At 34.3% G+C, this 19,403-nt stretch overlaps 1 protein-coding gene across 2 annotated transcripts in view; it reads right to left on the bottom strand.

The window, feature by feature from the left end:
* LOC139675766 (adhesion G protein-coupled receptor A3-like) overlaps positions 1 to 19,403 on the bottom strand; it is a 264,407-nt gene that overhangs the window by 116,495 nt on the left and 128,509 nt on the right. For both annotated transcript variants that reach the window (XM_071563839.1, XM_071563840.1), the window contains 4 exons: positions 8,171 to 8,335; positions 4,762 to 4,960; positions 3,317 to 3,466; positions 175 to 336 (listed from right to left, as the gene is read on the bottom strand). In XM_071563839.1, coding sequence (XP_071419940.1) covers positions 175 to 336; positions 3,317 to 3,466; positions 4,762 to 4,960; positions 8,171 to 8,335 — 676 coding nt within the window. The remainder of the gene's footprint in view (positions 1 to 174; positions 337 to 3,316; positions 3,467 to 4,761; positions 4,961 to 8,170; positions 8,336 to 19,403) is intronic.

The following is a 19,403-nucleotide window of genomic DNA, read 5'->3' as shown; positions in this document are numbered from 1 at the left end:
ATAAGAACATTAGAAAGTTTATGTTGCAAGCACTCCATTGTAATAAACAAAAATGATCAAATCAAGAAACCCACTTTTAATAGCATCTGTAATGCTTAAAAAGTATTTTGGTCTTCTAAATAGAATTCAAGAGAAAAAAAAATCTTACAAAAGTTTTGCAATTTTATGACATACCTTTGATATAACTTGAACATTGCTGGTCAATATTTGACTTGCAATGTGTTCCACACATCGTACAATCCTGGTGCAGGCTTTGTCTTCCTTTTGAGCCATCCACAACACGTGGTCATCAACCAACATTATATTGCTGGCAATTTCAATAAGAGCATCCCCAATCTGGAAGAGAAAAACAAACCCAAACCCAAACCCAAAAATGATATTGTTTGTAAAACTCCCAAAATAAGAAAAAAAGTAGATAAGAGCATAAAGTGAAGGCAGGCACCTAACCATCATTCAAAGACAGCTTTGATTTATAAAGAAAATTAAATGGACTGAAAAAGAAAAATCAAGAAAAGAAAAGTACAACTCACAGCAAGGAAAAACGTTTTTATGTACAACTTTAAAGCTTATCTTCTAGATACAGCAGACAAATTGAGTCTCTCATCAGGCAATAAATAGAACGCCAGAATTATCACCCTCTTTCTTAAACTAATTAAAATTGGAGATGCCTTTCTATAGAACTGCTTCATGCTTAATCAAAAGACCTTGGGGAGGAGCAGGGGGAAGAAAAAAAAAGAGGTAACATGTATCTGAAAGACATCCTTGTTACAGACATAATGTGGTGAATTTGAGATATGGCTCAGGTGCTGATCCAAACCTGGACCTTGGCCATAGCTTTGGAAGTTTTAACTCACACTTGTGGCTAACCCAGAGGATAGATCTTTGTTTTGCCAGAAGACATTTTGCAGATTTTTGTAAGTATAACTATGTGTTTGAAATTTAATTAGTATGTTACATTTAGAAAGAACAAACTTCACTGTGAATATTTTTTGGTAATTATTTCAAACTGAAATAAACTTGTTAAAATCCAAAAACTTAATAGAAGTAAAATTTTGAAATTAACAGGACCACATTACCATTAGTTTTGAAGGCAAAAACATACATTGTTGTCACAAATAAACTTGAATAAAACAGTATATGGTAGAGAAAAAGCAACTGAGATAAATATTGCTAAAGAAAAGTTCAAGAAGCTAAAAATTCATGCTAATAGAAATGAAAAATAAGGCAAATACAAAGATAATTCAGTGGAAAGGAAAAAAGAAATTAAAAAATGGTGAAAAATGTTTAAATAGTGGCCAGGGTTATGAAGTTAGTTCTGCATTTTCAATACAAAATACATTAATTTTGCTTACATTGCAAAAGACACAGAAATAATGAGACTACATGTGAAATTTTATGATTGTTCCTGAAATATTTAATCTATTTTTGAGAACATAATAACTAGATAATTCTAGATGGCTTTTGACAACATGATAGAGTTATTGATACAATGAATAATAATGAATCATATGAAGAGACTGGAGTGATTTATGAGAAACTATTAAAGCATACACTAATCAGCTAAGAAGTAACTTACTGAGGACAGAACAATAGTCTATAAATATACAAAAGGAGAGAAATAAGAAAAGGAAGTAATTCATATCACAATTAAATGCATTAATGAAGAGTAAAGGCATGTCATGAAAAAATACAAAAATTTAGGCTACTATGTGTGTATCTTCCTGATAAAAAGTTGTAATGTGTTGCAAATATGACCCCAGTGCAGCTGCTGAAGCTCTTGTGTTTGAGAGGTGAACCACCAGAAGGGACAAAGTACCATTAGCTTGTACAAAAAATGAGCAATCCCATGCTGAATGGGAGACACTTCTCAGACTGGATGTACAGAAATTATTCTAGTTTACCTAAAATGCTTTTGACATTATTTTAATAAATTGAATTTTAATTGATTTCTAATGGTCTTACATATAACTGTATTTTCAGCTACTATCCAGTTCCAAACTAACTGCCTAACTAAACGAAGTTCAGTCCTGTTTATAATTATGAGTGCAGCCTCTCGTGTGAAACTATTGACACTTCAACTTCACATGCAGTTTTGCACCTTGTGAATGAGAGTTCAGAAGTGGGTCTTAGTAAAGAGCTCAGTGAAGGAGGACCCTACCTACTGAACTTGAGGGGGAGAAAAAAAGTGTAAAGTTAAAAACAGAAGAAGGAAACACAGAGGAATTAGGAGAAATGGTTTAAAATCAGAAAATAATAAGAGAGTACTAAGTAAGATGTGTAGAGATAAATGATGGAGATGTTTTGATACCAAAAATCAGAAACAGAAACCTATTTTAAAGGTGGAAGAAATCAAAAGAGTAGAGATGGTGCTGTTTTACTGGATAATGCATCAGTTGCTGGAAAAATAAAGAGGTTTTATAGCAAATCCAAATGCTTATTTTGGATTTTAAAATTTTGTTTTGTCAGAAAGCAGTAATATCTTATCAGGATTTTGAGCTGAAATAAAGTTGCAGCTTTGAAACATGATTCTTGGAGAGAATTTAATAATACACTTTAGTCATAGTGTGTAATGGTGAAATTGAAGTTGGAGGCTTTCTCAAATTGGCACTAAAATGTTAACTGTTACAATTCCTAAAGCTAGAATGGAATGAACACTGCCAAACCCAAAGAAAACAAATGTTTTAACTATAGCTATCATGTGTACAAAAATTACAGTTTATGAAATCTTTATGCAAGCAGTCAGTCTGAAAATTAACAATAAGAAAATTAGGATGAGCATTTCTGTTGTTTGTAAAAACCTATTTTTCCCACAGGGTTTGCATAACTCTCTGATTAGATTTCCCTGTAAAAATGGCATACAAAATGCTAAAGGTTTCTGTACGAAGTGGCATATAAAGACATATAATCTGATCTTTACATGAAGCAATACCCCCTTTCAAAACTTAGTGAAAACCTCCTGATGAAATGGGGGAAACAAAAGAAGTATGTGTAACTCCAGTGACCAGACAGAGAGGCACCTTGAGTTCATTCTAACATGTTAGATATGGCAGAAATTAAAATTTAAAAGAAAATTAAAGAAATGACTTATTAAAAACCGTTTATATTTCTAAGCAGCAGTGCCCTTGTCAGTCACAGGCTTAGCTGTCCTTTTTGGCATAAAGAGACATATCACAGTATATGTAGAACATTTGCAGCATTCAGCAATCAGTTTTAGAATCTACTCTTCAGTATGTGCCTGCATACATTAAGAACAGGGCCATATGTGAATCTTCACTTCTAAGTGGTAATTTTTTTCAGCATAGACAAGATATCTTACATCTTCAACTTCATCCACGAAGACAATTAAATTTTCCATTATATAAGCCAAATATATTATATCCATTTTATCCGCAAAGAGGGAAGCACCCCTTGTGTAGGCTGTCAGCTGGCGGGAAAATTCAAGCACGGTTGTCAAATTGATGTGCATCTGAAAATACATCAGAATTGTTAGGCATAATAAATTAGCTAGCTTCATTCTCTTTATAAACTGGAGATCACATCCATCTGTATAATGCTTGCTATAATTTCACATGGATTTATGTGCATAAGTATACCATGGATATAAATTTCAGGGACCTGTGAATGTATCTTCAGCCTTAGGTCTCAGACTTCATTGTTGTTATCTGAAGACACCACCACAACAGGACAACAAATTTAGAAGATTTTTGTCTGCTTTTTCCAAACTGTAACTATCTGGCCACATAAAATATAGCAAGCTACTAACCTTGCCTTGCCTTTATCTTTAGATCATCATGAAAACAATAGTATTAGAAACGGTTCCTACATTTAGTGGTACATGGTTGGAGAACAAGGGACAATGGTACTGAGTTGAAACACAAGAAGTTCAGACTGGTTATGAAGAAAATCTTTCGTGTCATGAGGATATTCAGGCATTCAAACAGGTTACCCCTGGAAGATTTGCAGCCTCCATCCTTGGAGACTGTAAAGACCCAAGTGGTTAAAGCTCTGAGAAACCTGGCCTAACTCATTGCTTACAGAAGAATGGACTTGATTCTCGACACCTTCCTAATTATTTTATTACCCTATAATTGCACTGCCTCTCCTAATATAGTAATTATTCCTATTTAAGTACCAACCCATGTGGTAACAAACTTTCTGTAGTCTTATCTAGCACTACTGATAGCACTAGGGAAGAAATGATCAAGGAAAATCCAAGTTGTAAAAGTTAATATGGCAATTACACATCTGGGTCATTCTTCATACCGTTTCCTGCATGCTCTTTTTTCTCATTCATTTCTATCCATCTACTTTTTCATCTCAATTTTTTTCATTTATCCATAAGAAACAATTTAAGTATTGAAGACATCAAAAAGGCATTCTAAAGTAGGATTCATTTCCCTTTATGAAGAAAGGTACTTCAGCTGACCAAACTCTGATATGGGACTTCACAAGAAATTAACATCTTTATGGAAAAATGCATGAGGAGAAGACAAAGGAATGGAAGTGAAGCACTGATCACCCTGGCAACATTACTAATGATAATCTAGACTTCAAACACCCAAAGGGAAAAAAAAATTAAAGGCAATAAATGCTGAGCACTTGTTCCTACTACAACTTCCAGTTACCAAACACATTATTGTCTTTCAAGTAAAGAATGTTTTTCTAAGTCCATCTACACCAAACTTGTGTCTGAACAGACATTTCTTTCCAGCTATTGAATGGAATCAATGCTGGAGGGAGCCCTGGATTTCATAACATTACCTGACTGAAAGCATGAAGAACTTGAGTTATTTCTTGTGAATAAGGACATTCAGAATAGTTTTCTTCATCCCAGTGTCCAGTTCGATTACATTTGCGCCATGCTTTAGGCACTTCTGCACCACTGTGAAATGCAATGGAGTTAAAGGAATACCGGAGACAGGGGTGGTAAGCAGTTATCCCAGCCAAAGTCTTGGGCCACCTATAAAGATTATGATAATAAAAATTACAACACAAAAGGCAACTTACACTATTAGCAACAGTATACAAAATATATGTGAAAAAAAGGCTATTTTAATTTTATCTCATGATCTTTTGTAATTACTTTTTTCCTTGGAAAATGTCAAAATTATGCAGGTTCAATTCTGGCTGGTTACACATTATTTCTGCATTAATTCTAGGAAGGTGTTTGGTGTTAAGGAAAAAGATATGGATGGCCTTTTCACTATGTTAATATTTGGAGACTGGAAAAAGCAGAGCAGTAAGTCCATGAAGTAAAAAAAACCTCCTCAAGCTCCATTTAACATGCTGTTAAAGGTAAGTGCTCAAATTGTACCTGGCAATTTTGTTTCGCATTTTGACCCACCACTACAAAGCCCTCTCTGTCTCAAAGCCAAAAAAAAAAAAAAAAGGCGCAAAAATCCCTGAATGTATCAGAAAACAATAAACAAAATTTCAGTGGAGATCATGTGTCAAGCTGGAGGAAGGAACTCAAAAATTACCCATTTAGATATACTGATTTATTTACAGTCTTTGAAAACTAAATCAAGAGCAGCCAGAACTCTTCTGTTTAACTCATGGATCTATTATACAATACACTCTTTGAATGTGCATCATTCTCTAGTATGGCACAACTGGATCTATCTCCATAGGTACCAAATTCATTGTCATTTACAACCTAGTATGGACATAGCAGGATCAGCTAGCTGGAAGAAATCAAATTAAACCATAGGTATATCATCAGCGAATCAGCAGGTCTGGAAAGGAGATGGTTCTTGCACTGATGCAATGACGGAAGCCAATCAATCACAAAAATATTCTGCCTGTCAATGAAACCACAACTTGGCAATAAACATTTGCTCAAACATATGCATTAGGTCCTCTTAGTTATACAATGCAGGTTCATTTGCAAATTGCTACATAATATACTGACAGGTTTGGGGCTATGTAAGTTTTACTCATTTCAAAGAAAAGGTAAGAAAAAATACTTTTACTTGTCACAGTTGTAATGAAAACAATTCAGGTTTTGATGTAAAAACAGTTGATGCAAAATGAACCATGAAATGAGCTTTCACAAAAAATAAAAATATGTACACTAGTACAGAGTATAGTAATATAGAGGCTTTTTGCCTCTGGGTTGAAATATTTTCACTAAAACTTTTGCATTAATGCTATTAGTCCACACTGAGTGGCAACTTACCTCAAGAGTAAAACTAAAGAAATAATCCTGAAACTAACATTATATCACAGGTCTGACCTTTATGAGTAGGAATGATACCATAAGACAACATAACCATTTCATTTCAGAATAAACTTACAGAGTGCTAGAATACGGGGAAAAAAAAAGAATAAAATATCACCATCACAGAGGAAACCTTTTAGTGAAAAAGGCCAGGTCATTCTGACTCACAGTGTCTAATTCTTACTGCAGTTATGCAATTATAATACCACCTAGGCTGGACAACTGAAACAGCCACACTTCTCTAACAGTTGATGCTTTTTTCAATTTTTTCCCCAATAAAAGCACTCTTCTTGCTAGCTTTGCTTTTGTGGTTCAAGTCTTTCTACTCACATACTTGTTATGTTACTAAAACCTCAAAGACCTTTGCAAGGAAAATTACTGGTGTGATAACTCCATCTCTGAGGATAAACCCTGGGAAAAATTTCAAGTGTTAATGCTGAGTTTGAGCCTGATAAAACTCTACAATTTTAAATTTATTCCCTCAAATGTCAGAGGAACCTATGGGCTCAGCAACCTTTTGGTGTACATTTAAAAAATAAATTTATATGGATTTCTAGAAAGATGATCAATAGGTAGAAAAATGTTCACTCCTGTTCTTTTGATTTATATAAGATGACAAAAATGCCCCTGGTGTTAGTTGGCACAGCCTGTAGAATTTATATATATTTATATATTTATATATTTTTATGGTAAGAACGAGAACTTCATAACTTGTCACCTAAAAAAATCAGTATGTATTATCTGATAGGAAGTATATTTATTTTAAAATATATATTTAAAATATATTTAAGCACATCTACTATGAGAAAACATAGTGGTCATTTTTGTGATGACAAAAAATCTATACCTAAGATTGTCAAAGACCTCTAATGAATTTTAATCTATATATATATGGATTGTCTAAGCAATTCTGCTTCAATAAGAGGCAAACTGGCTAGAACGGACGTTAACACATAATAAAATAGCTTTGTAGTAAAGAGGAAACAGATTATGTGAGTAGCTGGTTTTTCACTTTTGTTTAGTGCAATTCTTTATTTTAATTGAAATGCAAGAAATAATATCAAAAAGCCTTCGGAAAGTTTTAAAGGTAAAGAGAGGCTTTCAGGTCAGAAGTATTTGCAGAAAGTTCCGGTGTTTAAGAGAAGCTTCCTTTCTCATCTACTTTTCCATTCATTAACTATTCAAGCTGAATTCTTATTACAATTCACTTGGTAACAAATTATCATCTTGATTTCTCAATGGGAATGTCATCATACATCACTCTTATTGTCAAGCAGGTAATTATATTTTGTTTAAGAGTTTTGTGCACATCACTGGAGTATTTAGAGCTAACTGAAAACAATACCAAATTCCAGTGTAACCTTTTTTTTCAAATTACAAGGATTAAATTTTTCAAAAAAATTTGTAGACTAAGATTCAGAGAGAATGTGGAACTGTTTGTCCTTAGGCTCACCTCAAACAATCTATTTGTTTTACTAAGTGTTTTCACTTGCTATTTCGATTCTCTTCTGTGAAACATTTTAGTGGCAGTTTCATGTCATTTTTTACCTCTAGTTTCAGCTGAAAAAATCCATTAGAACTGGAACAGATTAAAAAAGTATGGAAGATTTAATCTTCTAATGCCTTAATGCAGTGTTATCATATTCTACAAAGACCAAGAACAATTTTGAACCTTCTCTCATTTACCTCATTTTTTTGGAAATGTTTCATAATTTCATACTGAGGAATTAGAGGATTTTCAGACTTTCACAAACCACTGTTGCTCTTGAAGCACCCACTCCCATTTCCCATAGAAATTATACAGTGCTCCTCCTTCCTACTATATTACATTCAAATGACAACTAAAATAAGAAACATCTTCATAACTGACATTGAAATATCACATAAGCATGATTATGATCCATAATTGTATTAATATATGAAACACACTCCAAACCCAGAAAGTCATACCTGAAATCTCCCTTGTTGTTAATAACTCTTTCTGCAGGGCAGTAGGGTGCAGCTGTTTCAAGGACCACAATTTCTACTTGTTTAGTGCTATTTCCATAGGAATTGTTGACTAGACACTCCCAGTCTCCAGTTGCACCAACATCAATACTGGATAGGATAAGTTCGCTGTAAAAATAAAAGATCCATTATTGTATATACTTAATTACATAGATATCAAGTAATTGGTTTTCTGACATTAACTTATTTTCAGACATTTTCTATGATCTTAGCAGCACCAATTTGTACTGACTACTCAGATTATAACAGGCTATAACACAAACCACAAATCATCACAAAAGAACATCAGTTATTTATCCATCCCCATTCTTCTCTCCCCAGTTATTATCAGATGTTGTGTTTGCTGCCTAACCAACCACTAGGAAGTCAGAAATGCATTTCAAGTTGACCACACAACCAGCCCACAGAGAATGCTACCCTTCAGCTGTGACTGCAGCTCCTGTGGCATTTCAACAGCAGAATCTGCCACTCCTGTGGTAGCTTGGAAAAAGTTTTTGAGAATAGCCATCAATTTTGGATGTCATATATAATTTTACTGATGAATGCAGAATGAGATGAGGCAAATGCTGCTATTTCTTTCAGTACTTTACTACTTACAAACTTCTTTGTCATCTCAGCAAAAAATGTAGTTATTAATATCAATAAATCAAGTTTGCATTAATTCTTTGTAATAAGTGTTAGACAAGTTAACTAAATATGTCCTTTCTGGCTACTCTTACAATCATAGAATAGTTTGGATTGAAAGGGACCTTAAGTACCATCTAGCTCCAACCCCTCTGCCATGGGCAGGGACACCTTCCACTAGACCAGATTGCTCAGAGCCCCATTCAATGTGGCCTTGAACACTTCTGGGGATGGGGTATCCACAGCTTCTCGGGAAAAACCCATCCAGTGTCTCACCACGCTTGCAGTGAAGAATTTTTTCCCTAATATACAATCTAAACTTAGCCTTTTTACAGTTTAAGGCCATTTTGCTTTCTCCTGTCACTACACACCCTTTTAAACAGACCCTCTCCAGCTTTCTTTTAGGTTCCCTTTGATATTGGAAGGTACTCTAAAGTCTCCCTAGAGTCTTTTCTTCTCAAGGTCGAAAAAACCCTACTCTCTCAGACTGTCTCCATAGGAGAGGTGCTCCAGTCCTCTGAGTATCTTCGTGGCCCTTGCTCTGAACTCACTCCAACAGATGTGCATCCTTATGTTGGGGGGCCCCAGAACTGAGTGTAGCACTCGAGGAGGGGTCTTGTGAGAGCAAAGTGGCAGAATCATCTCCCTCGACTTGCTGCCCACATGCCTTTTGGTGCAGCCCAGGACATGGCTGGCTTTTGGGCTGTAAGCACATGTTGCCAGGTCATGTTAAGCTTCTCACCAACCAACACTCCCAAATCCTTTTCTGCAGGATTGAAGTCAATCCATTTTCCACTCAGCCTGTATTTGTGCTTGGGGTTGCCACAACCCACATGCAGGATCTAGGACTTGGCCCATACAAACATTGTGCATGGCAGCACCATATCAATACTTAGCATCCAAATCTAAATATTCTGTATATAATAAGAGAAGAAGGAAATAGTTTCCCTTTTAAAAATGTCTAGAACTGTTCTGATTAGTATTTTCTGCATGTTTTTAACCTGCCAAGAAGTTTTCCATCATCTAATGGATGTATCACAGGCATTAATGAAATCAATAAAGTTTAGCTTTTCATCTGACTTCAGGGCTATCAGGACTGCAATTTTATCCAATTAGTTCTCCAGACATCATAGACAAAAAATAATGCTAACTACTACATTTTAAGAAGGCAACACATTATATCTTACATGTGCCATTGGGTAAAAATAAATTTCACTACAGTTTTAAAGAAAGTAAAAGCTTTTGAAGATGGAGGAAAAAAGGCAGCAATGAACTGAAATAATTACTTTGCTTTACAGGCAAGGCTCATCTTTGAATATGTCTTGTGGTGTGGACAATTAGAAATTATGTAGGAAGAAATTCAGTAGAGTCAGAAAGAGGAAGAATGTACATTATAAAACTGGACAGAATTAAAAAATCATAAATTTATTTAAAATCTGTTTTTAAAGGAAAATCTTAAAAATTCACTTGTTACCTTTGGTTCTTTTGTGTAGAACCTGCCAATTTGGAAAAGATAGACATAATAATCATATTTTTTTCTAACTTTTTGCTCTCAAACTTCTCTGAAAATGTTACCATTTTTCAGTGTAGACCTTTGTGTATGCACTTTATTAACTTGGTTATAAGAAAGGATTGACTCTAATCTCCATGTGTATAGACTACTTCTGACACACATGAAAGTAGACGACAATCAAGGTAGGAAGTGATTAGACAGCTGCATATGTAATTTTCTCTTTGAAAATTGCATGCAATGATTTTCTCAAGTACTTACTACAGGACCATTATCTGGGTCCCCAGAAAACAAGTTAACTATAGTAAACAGTCTAAGGTAAATTACTTCAAATTTTTTGTGCAGTTCTCCAGATATTCAGTGGAATTTATTGTAAAATAGTAACTTTATTGTAAAATACTAACTTTAAAAATCTCACAGTGTTCCTATTTATGATGGCTTTGAGCTCCAAGTGCTTTGCAATCCACTATTTAATTTTTACAATTAATTGTAACATGTTTTTATTGTGAAAAATATAGAAAAAGCATTATTAGCCATACTCAAAGTACCTCAATATTTTAATGTCCAAAGAAGCAACTGTTCTCTTAAGAAGTCTCAGGTGACTAGCCCAGTAAGAGCTGCCTCTTGACTAATTATTTTTTACATTCAGGTTGAAATATTTAAGTGAAATCACCCTGTTTATAATGATGTTTTAATTAAATATTATATTTCAGATGTCACAAGAATCTCACATCATGTTTATAGGCAGTTAATAAAACTTATATTCCTAGACCTTATAAAAACAATTAAACATAATTTTTTTTTTTCACTGAAACAATAGGAAGCACAAATACTCCCTTGTGGCACCAAGACTCTGAAACTTTACAAGTGAATAAAATGTATGATAGATGTGCTGATATTTTGATATATTTTCTATAAAATATCTATAATTATTGTTAACAATACAAATTTGATAAATTGGGAACCATGGTGATATTAAGTAAATACAATACTTGAGCATATTATAAATTTTACAAGTAATGAATATGAAGATAAATAAATATAAAAGGTACATTTTTCAGTTATTTAAATCACTGAAATGTATTCTAATGTAAATTTGTCTGCTGCTTAACAGATCTCCCATCATTAGATGAAGTTTCCCAGTTTCACAGACCAATATCTACTGATACATTAGTGTTGCTTCTGATAGAAACACAATACTTGAACACAGGTTCAAATGATCAAAAATGCTGACTAACTCCTCACATTCACACTTATAATCTTCTATAGTCCTTTCTTTAGATGGTGATATAAAATAAGCCAGAATAGGTTTATACAATATAGAAGAAGCTGTATAATGAACAGATCATGAAACTGTCATCTGAACTGCCATCTGGTCACTGTAAATGATGCATTCATTTATATTCCTCTCGGAATATTTTGGGTAGCAAGCCCAATGGTGAAACTGTTCATTTACTTACCATCTGGATATGACAAATGATTAATTGATCTTATTACTCTGGAGAATTTGGGGGACTGAATTTTAAAAAAAACACACTAAAACAAACAAAAAAACCACAAACAAACAAAAATCCCCAACTTTTAATACTTAAAAAGAGCAGTTGACTTGATCCTTTAACATTTTCTCCACTTATAGTCCTTAGAGACTTTGAGACTTCACAGTCCTGGCAGACCAGGATGAAAGAGTGGGTCTTTCCTGGGTATAGAAGTTTTCTAGTAGGTCAGTTACATGTTTTAAGTCTTGACACTACTACATTAGCCCAGAAATTCTCATTCTTAACAGAAAGACATTCTTGATCTCTCTTGGCAATGGCAACAGGTCTTGGTAAAAGGCAAGAACCCTCCTGTAAGCCGAGAACGTGGCAGGCCTCTGGGTCAGAAGCTTGACAGGAGCACAACGGAATTAAGACAGCCCTTTGGCTGTAATCTTTTCTTGTTTATCCTATCTCACAGAAGATAATAAACATCCAGCCACAAATGAAACAATCTTGCCTCTACCACGCAGCTTTCCTAAGGATGAACTATGAGTCAGCAAGAGTTCCTACCACCTCTAACTAGCAATCACATCCCACTCCTCAGCAGTGTGATAGTTCCTAATTTTTGTGGAAATTTTTGACCTTCAGGATGAGAGGAAATGGCTTCAAGTTGCACCAGAGGGAAGGTTTAGATTAGATATTAGGAAAAACTTCTTCATAAAGGGCGGTCGGGCATTGGACCTGGCTGCCCAGGAAAGTGGTGGAACTAGCATTCCAGGAAATATTCAAATGGTATATGCATGTGGAATTTGGGGATATGGTTTAGTGATGAACACTGTGGTGTGAGCTTAATGCTTGGACTCAAATGATCTTAGAAGTTTTTTTCAAACCTTAATGATTCTATGATACTCTATGAAGATAAAATGAAGTCAGATATTCAAGAGATGGTGTCAAGGCAAACTAAGTATGAAGATTGTTGCCTGATGAGAAGGGGATGACTAACAGGCTTTTCTCAAATTTTCCTTTGAAATTATAGTGACCTTCTCAGTAAAAAAAAATTGAAAGGAAGAAAGAGAATATACATGACTCTTTTTTTGTACAGGGAAATTTCATGCATGGTAGAATTCTTTTTTTAAATGTGATGACTGACATACTGAAAAAAGTAATTAAAAAGAACAGCTGAGGTACTTTCATGACAAAGTTGTTATAACATTCAATAGAAGCCCATGGCATTTGTCATTACAAAGAGTGGAACCATAATACAAGCGGAAGGCATACTCATGTAATCAAGTAACCTATGACAATAGATTTCTATTTGAGGCATAGTTTTGCATTGCTATAGCTATGCATAACTAATTAGACAATCAGAAGTAGGTCTCATTATGCAAAGTTCCTTAACCATGTCCTGAAGTAATACCACAGCACTCATTTGCGTGCCAGGAAACAGAGTAACAAATAAAGAGGAGACTTTAACACCAAATTTTGATTGGCTTTCCATAAGAAACATTTTGAAGTCTAGTTGAGTTTCTGTAAAACTTGGGAAGATGTGCAGGAAAATAAAAATCAATTCCTTAAATGCAGATAAAATCTTTAGTTTCTCATATTCTTCTTCAGACAGATAAATAGCTAATGTGTTTCTACAGTTCAGGCAGAAGGTCTGCATAACATGCATGAAACCCATAGCACCTTAAATTATTAATACTAACACACAATTTAAAAAGTGAGTGTTGGTCTCCAGAGTACATTGCAGCCTGGAATACAGCCTTTCATAGGGGATATAAGGTCAAAACATTGAAAATGAAGGGAGACTCTGTAAATCAAGGCATCTGAACTCAAATTGTTAGTCTGATCTCTCTGACAAAATTAGTTATTTACGCATGAAACAGCTTTAGAAGCTTTAGAAGACTGACGGCCTTAAAGTAAACTTGTGTCCAGGCAGCGGCAAGAGAAAAGGAAGACGAAAGTTGGTAATAGTTTTATGCTAGATGCCTAACAAATATTTTCAAGTGAAACCAATTTCTCACACACATAGGCAATTTTGTTTCTGTTGGTTGAACACAAAAACAAAGCATAACTTATCGCTTAATACCATCTGTAGATACCCAAGAAACATAATGTACTTTTAACATACTTTTCCTATAATTTATCTATCAACTAATTTGTTCACATGCTAAGAACCATGACAAGTTGGAATGAAGCTAGTTTTAGCAACAATATATTGACAGAGAAAAAGAAAAAAGGGAGGGAAAAAAAAGCCCCCACCAAACCCCCACTTCCAAAGTAGGAGAAAAGAGCTGTATGTCAGTCAGTAACCATCTCACTTTATTTCCTTTGAATGGCTCAAATTATTTCAATTGAAACACAAATGTTCAAAAATACTGTCACAGGCTAATATCCATCTGCTGCCCAACAGTCAACAGACAGATGTGTTTTCTGTAGTTGGATATTAAAGAACTGGTGACGTACATATAGGCCATTTGATTTGTTTCATAAAAGGGAGAAAACAAGTACTACTAATATTAGAGCGACTATACCAAATCATCTTCAGAAACTACATCAGAAACCTAAATAGCTCTACAAAATACCACAATAGGTTTAGTTTGTTGTATCATCTTTTTCTCACTCACTGAGCTTATCGGGTAGAGACAGACTATCAGCTACTGTGCTGCACTGAAGGGTGTACATAAAGATGTTTGCATTGACCTTTATACTCCCACAGTCCTAGAGTCAACACATGCCAGCCTAGCTAGCCAAGAATATAACAGGGGAAGAGGAAAAAAAAGGTATCAACAGCTCTAGAGCACTTAAATTTTTCTCTCACTGGAGAAATCTTCAGACAGCTGGCTGGTCTGTGGAAGTACAGTGCTGTAAAGCTATATGAAGAGAGTACACCTGGGCCAAGGCTTATTTAAAGTACTTCATGAATCAGTTGTGTATCATTGAGCTGCTCTGTCAGTTGGTGAAAAGTTTAGGGATGGTCAGATGTGTTTATTGTTATTAATTTTGTTCTACCAGCAAACTGCTTGACTGCGGGATGTATACAACTGCAGTCTTCTGGGGAAACGGTGCTACACCTGTTGTATGCTTTTCATCTGCCCTTAAGTAGTCTGCATGCTGCAATGTTATGTCCAGAGGAAGCTTTATTTCATTAGCATAACTCCTGTGATCTATACACTATCAGAGATTCTTAGACAAAAATAACACTGTGACAATCAGACCAAGAGCCAAAATTGCATAAAAAGTCTTTAAAGTAAAATATTTCCCATATGATTCAGAGGTGTTTACCTGCTTATGACAATTCTTGATTATTTGATTATATGCCACTGAGACCAGCAAAAATCCCAAAACAATCCTTGAAAAAAACCCAAACTATAGACAAAAGAAAATAAACAAAAAGCCTACTACATTAATTTTACGATTTCAAATTATTCTGAAATGCAAACTACTTTGATAGAATTCCCCACTCTCCTTACTCAGTCAGGATGGTACAAATGCAGAAATTAATTATCTAATGAATACTTTATGGACTGGTTGGTATATTAGGGTTAGAATACTGGCCTGTTTTATTTGCTGATGTGGAAGAAATTTTGAAAGATCTAAAAAGAAGGTAAGAAATAGTAGTTTCCTACATAAGAACTTCAGGAACAATCTCTATTCTTTCTCCATATATAGTAAGTACACCTCCAACAGTGTAAACGTTGTGATGGCCAGGAGCCATTCAATCAAAATACCATAAATAATTAAATATAGGGAGTCTTTTTAACCTGCAGTGAGAAAAAAGAGGAGGGGCTGGAACCTATTTTCATGGAATTCCCACATATCAATAAAGTAGAAAAGCTTTCTAAGGAATGTGCTCTACAATACATTCTTCATGTTGAACAGATAGAAATACATGAAAAATAAAAATATTCAGTTGTTATTTTAATATTTCTATCATGTTTTGCTTTAAATACATGGTTTCCTTCACCTGAATTTAGGATGATTTACCTGGTAGAAGGAGAACATTTGATTCTGGATATGGGTCATAAATGCTCTGATAATCACAGTTGATGCACAAATTTACAAATTACTACCTGGACTGATAACAAATGTGTAATTATACCTAACATTGCTGTTGACAGGAAAAGTACTTTAAAAAAAGCCACTCCAAACTGCTACTGCAGTGCAGCATGTCCTCAGTTGTACAGCTGCAGCTGTTTGAAAGGCCACATTTAAATCATTCTGGCCCTAAAAAGTCAAAGCAAAACTCTCTGATTCTCCCTTGTGGGGTATAAAATCCAAATCTTTGTTCTCACTACTGAACATTTCAGTGGTGTGGCTGGATGGACCCACACATAGCTGCAAGATATAGGCAGAGATGGAAGTGAGAGGGTGAAATTTAGTGCAAGGCATCTTCTTAATCTGTTCTCAACACCAAAGACAAGATACTCTTTTAAAGTTCAAGGACTCAATCAAAATGTTTTTACAGTTCTGACTTATTATTTTTCTAGGGTATTTTAATTCTATCATCCAAAATACTAATTTTCTGTGAAAAGACCTATTTTTCAATCATCTTTCAATAAGCAGCTACCCAAATTAAGCCTACAGTTTTTATGACACAGCACAACTCTTAAATAGTGGTCTATTACTTTAATGATACAGGGGATTGTGGTTGCTGCTTTTGCTTTTGATCATATCAGTACACTTTTCCACAGGATATATTTTAAATTATTCCCCAAACTGATTAGTAGTAAAACTGTCACTGAGTTTTATTCAGGTAATTGAAACATTTTTAGAGAAAAGGCCTAAATTTAAATAATCTTCCAAATTAATTTACATGAAAGTACTCTTAATCTCACATAATGAAACCTTTAGCCTGAGTATTTCATAATATTCTTAAATAATTTAAAATGTTATCTTCCTGTCTGGTATATGAGAACATTGCTGATGAAGATGCATCTGTCAGTAATCTTTTTCTCACTCCAGTGCCTGAAGTAAGCTGCAGATTATTGACTACAGAGTTTCAAGTGATGTCAAAATAATACAGAAATATTGACTTACAATTTAAATAATTATTTTGCTTAATTTGTTTCCTAACTGCTCAACAACTAAGGAACAGACCCAATTAGGTGAACCAAAAAATATCAGCACCATACAGTTTCTGCTTATTTCCCTGGGTTTCTCAGTATGACTGTAAGCTACTCAAGTGATTATAAAATATCTGCATTTCTGAATCAAGTTATTTGGATCTGTTCTAACATTTGCTTTTGTTAATCTTGTGCAAAGGGAATGTCCAATATTCTGCCATGATTTGGTACATGCCTGAACTGCTAATTGTGTATCCAAGCTACCAATACATATGTGAACCTCCAACTATACATTCAACTTACCAACACACTTAGTACTGATTTTCAGACTGTTCTTAACCTAATACCGGTCCAAAGCACTACTGCTTGCTTCATGTCTTTTACGGATGCATTTATTCCCGCCACAAACTGTTAAGAAAGTTCAGGGATCATCTGGATCCTTTCCACAAAACATATGCCCAGAATTTATGCCTTTCTCCCAGAAATTCTGGAAGCATTTTGTTCTTTCTTATAAAACTGAAATATCTTCCTGTTTTAGTTTAATATGCTACGACTGTCCTGCTAGCTTCTCCAAACACTGAAAGGGAACAGTGGAGAAGCTGGGAAAGATGCTGTGCTATGGAGAATCCTACATAACCTTCATGCTATGTGACTTCAAAGAATATGCTGAGTTGGAATTGCCGCTTATTGTGATCAAACTGATAATCTAATATTCGAGGCTGAAGAAACTAGGCTGCCTTCATGGAAGCATAGTAACACTTTCAGCTAGATCCATTCACAAATTATAGGAAATTAGTCCCACATCACATGTATATTTTCATGTATGACTATCACATTTATACATAAGGCATAATGACAGAAAATTAAACACCAGAAAAATCAATTATTATTGTCATTGGCAAGAAATGATAAATTCAAGCAAGCAGCAGAATTGAAAAAACCTTTTCAGGATCTCCTATAAGGGAATCGTCTCTGCCAAGAAAAATGTCACAGACTGGAATACAGTTCAAAACTTTAATTATTGTAACAACAACCTTTATTTTAGTTTATTCTGCTTTATCATAGGAGACAAAAAAAACACATTAGGATATTTTATCCTTCTGCTGTGCCAGTTAATAAAACAGAAGGGTTTAGTATGATATTTGTATTGTAAATTCATGTCCAGAAATATCTAAAACTACCCAAAAAAATAACCACCTAAAAAATGCTTGAATAAGCAGCTTTTGGAATATGACTACACCTCTTTGTTCAAAACTAGCTTCAGAAATCTTTAAATTGCTAAGTAGCACAGGCCAAAGCCTGTCCTCTAGTGAAATTACAGAAAGCCACAGACAGTGGACATTTGCTGTAAAGACTAGGTATATAAAGGCAAAATATAACAGTGTAAGAATTGATTTTAAGTTACCTTTATTTTTAGTCCAAATCCTTAACATTTGACAACCTCAGGGAGGCACCGTCTGATTTTTTACAGTGCCTTGTACAATTATGATTTAGCCTTAAGAACTATCACAAATTAGTGTGTAATAGCATGTAACAAGCATATTAATACATATTATTGTAACATGTAATAAGCACCCTATTGTGTATTATTTTAATTTATCATAATAATGATTATATAAATTAGTATGTAGTATACATGGTGATAAAGATAGAGTTAAAATCAAGAAATGTTGAAGAGTTTTTACAGTCATAAGTTGGCCAATGTCTTCTCATTTTCAACATGAAGAGACAATATATGACTTAAAATTAAAAAAAAAAAATCACTGACTCCAAAATAGTATGGTTTTTCCAAGTAGTTTCAAAAGTATATGCCTCTCATGCCTTTAATAAGTGAATTTTGATCAGTGCCTTCATCAAGCCAGCCAGAGGCAGATGCTTGAGTATTAGTGTTTTTGACTGGATAAGGACCATGTTCTACAGTAAATGCAATGTTGATGCCCTTCTGCCTTGTGAAGTGAAATGTACAGTGCAAATAAATAAGAAAGAAAAATGCTTGCTTTTAAATACCTGCTTAAAGATTTTGAGTTTAATTCAAAAATATTTTGTCTTATTTTGACAGTCTGTATCACATAACTTGGACAAATCACAGTATTTTTTCAGTCTATAATACGTGATGATGTATTTAAAGAACATTCTTTCTGAATGTGCATTTTGCACATCCCAGTGCGTACTACACCATCAGTATCAAGGTCACATATTAAATGTCACAGTAAATGAGGTAGGTAGGAGATCAAGCATTCTTATTGAAATATTGCTATGGTGGACAATGATTTTATTTTACAGTCTGGTAAAAAATAAGTCATGTTCAATACAATTCAGTCAAGCTACTTCCAAACTAGCTTTTTAAAAAGGATAGCTATTTTGAAAACAATTCTGGAAATTTTTTCAGTTTATTACTATGCTGCACAAATTGTACATACAGTGCAAAAATAATTCAGTTGAAAAATATAATGAGGTGATTAACAACATGTCTATTTTAATTTTGATAAAATGGAAATAGG

This window comes from Pithys albifrons, chromosome 9, assembly GCF_047495875.1.
Source record: "Pithys albifrons albifrons isolate INPA30051 chromosome 9, PitAlb_v1, whole genome shotgun sequence".
In the NCBI taxonomy this organism is placed as follows: domain Eukaryota; kingdom Metazoa; phylum Chordata; class Aves; order Passeriformes; family Thamnophilidae; genus Pithys; species Pithys albifrons.
The sequence above is the reverse complement of the archived record's forward strand: the minus strand, read 5'-3'. Positions and strand labels throughout refer to the sequence as shown.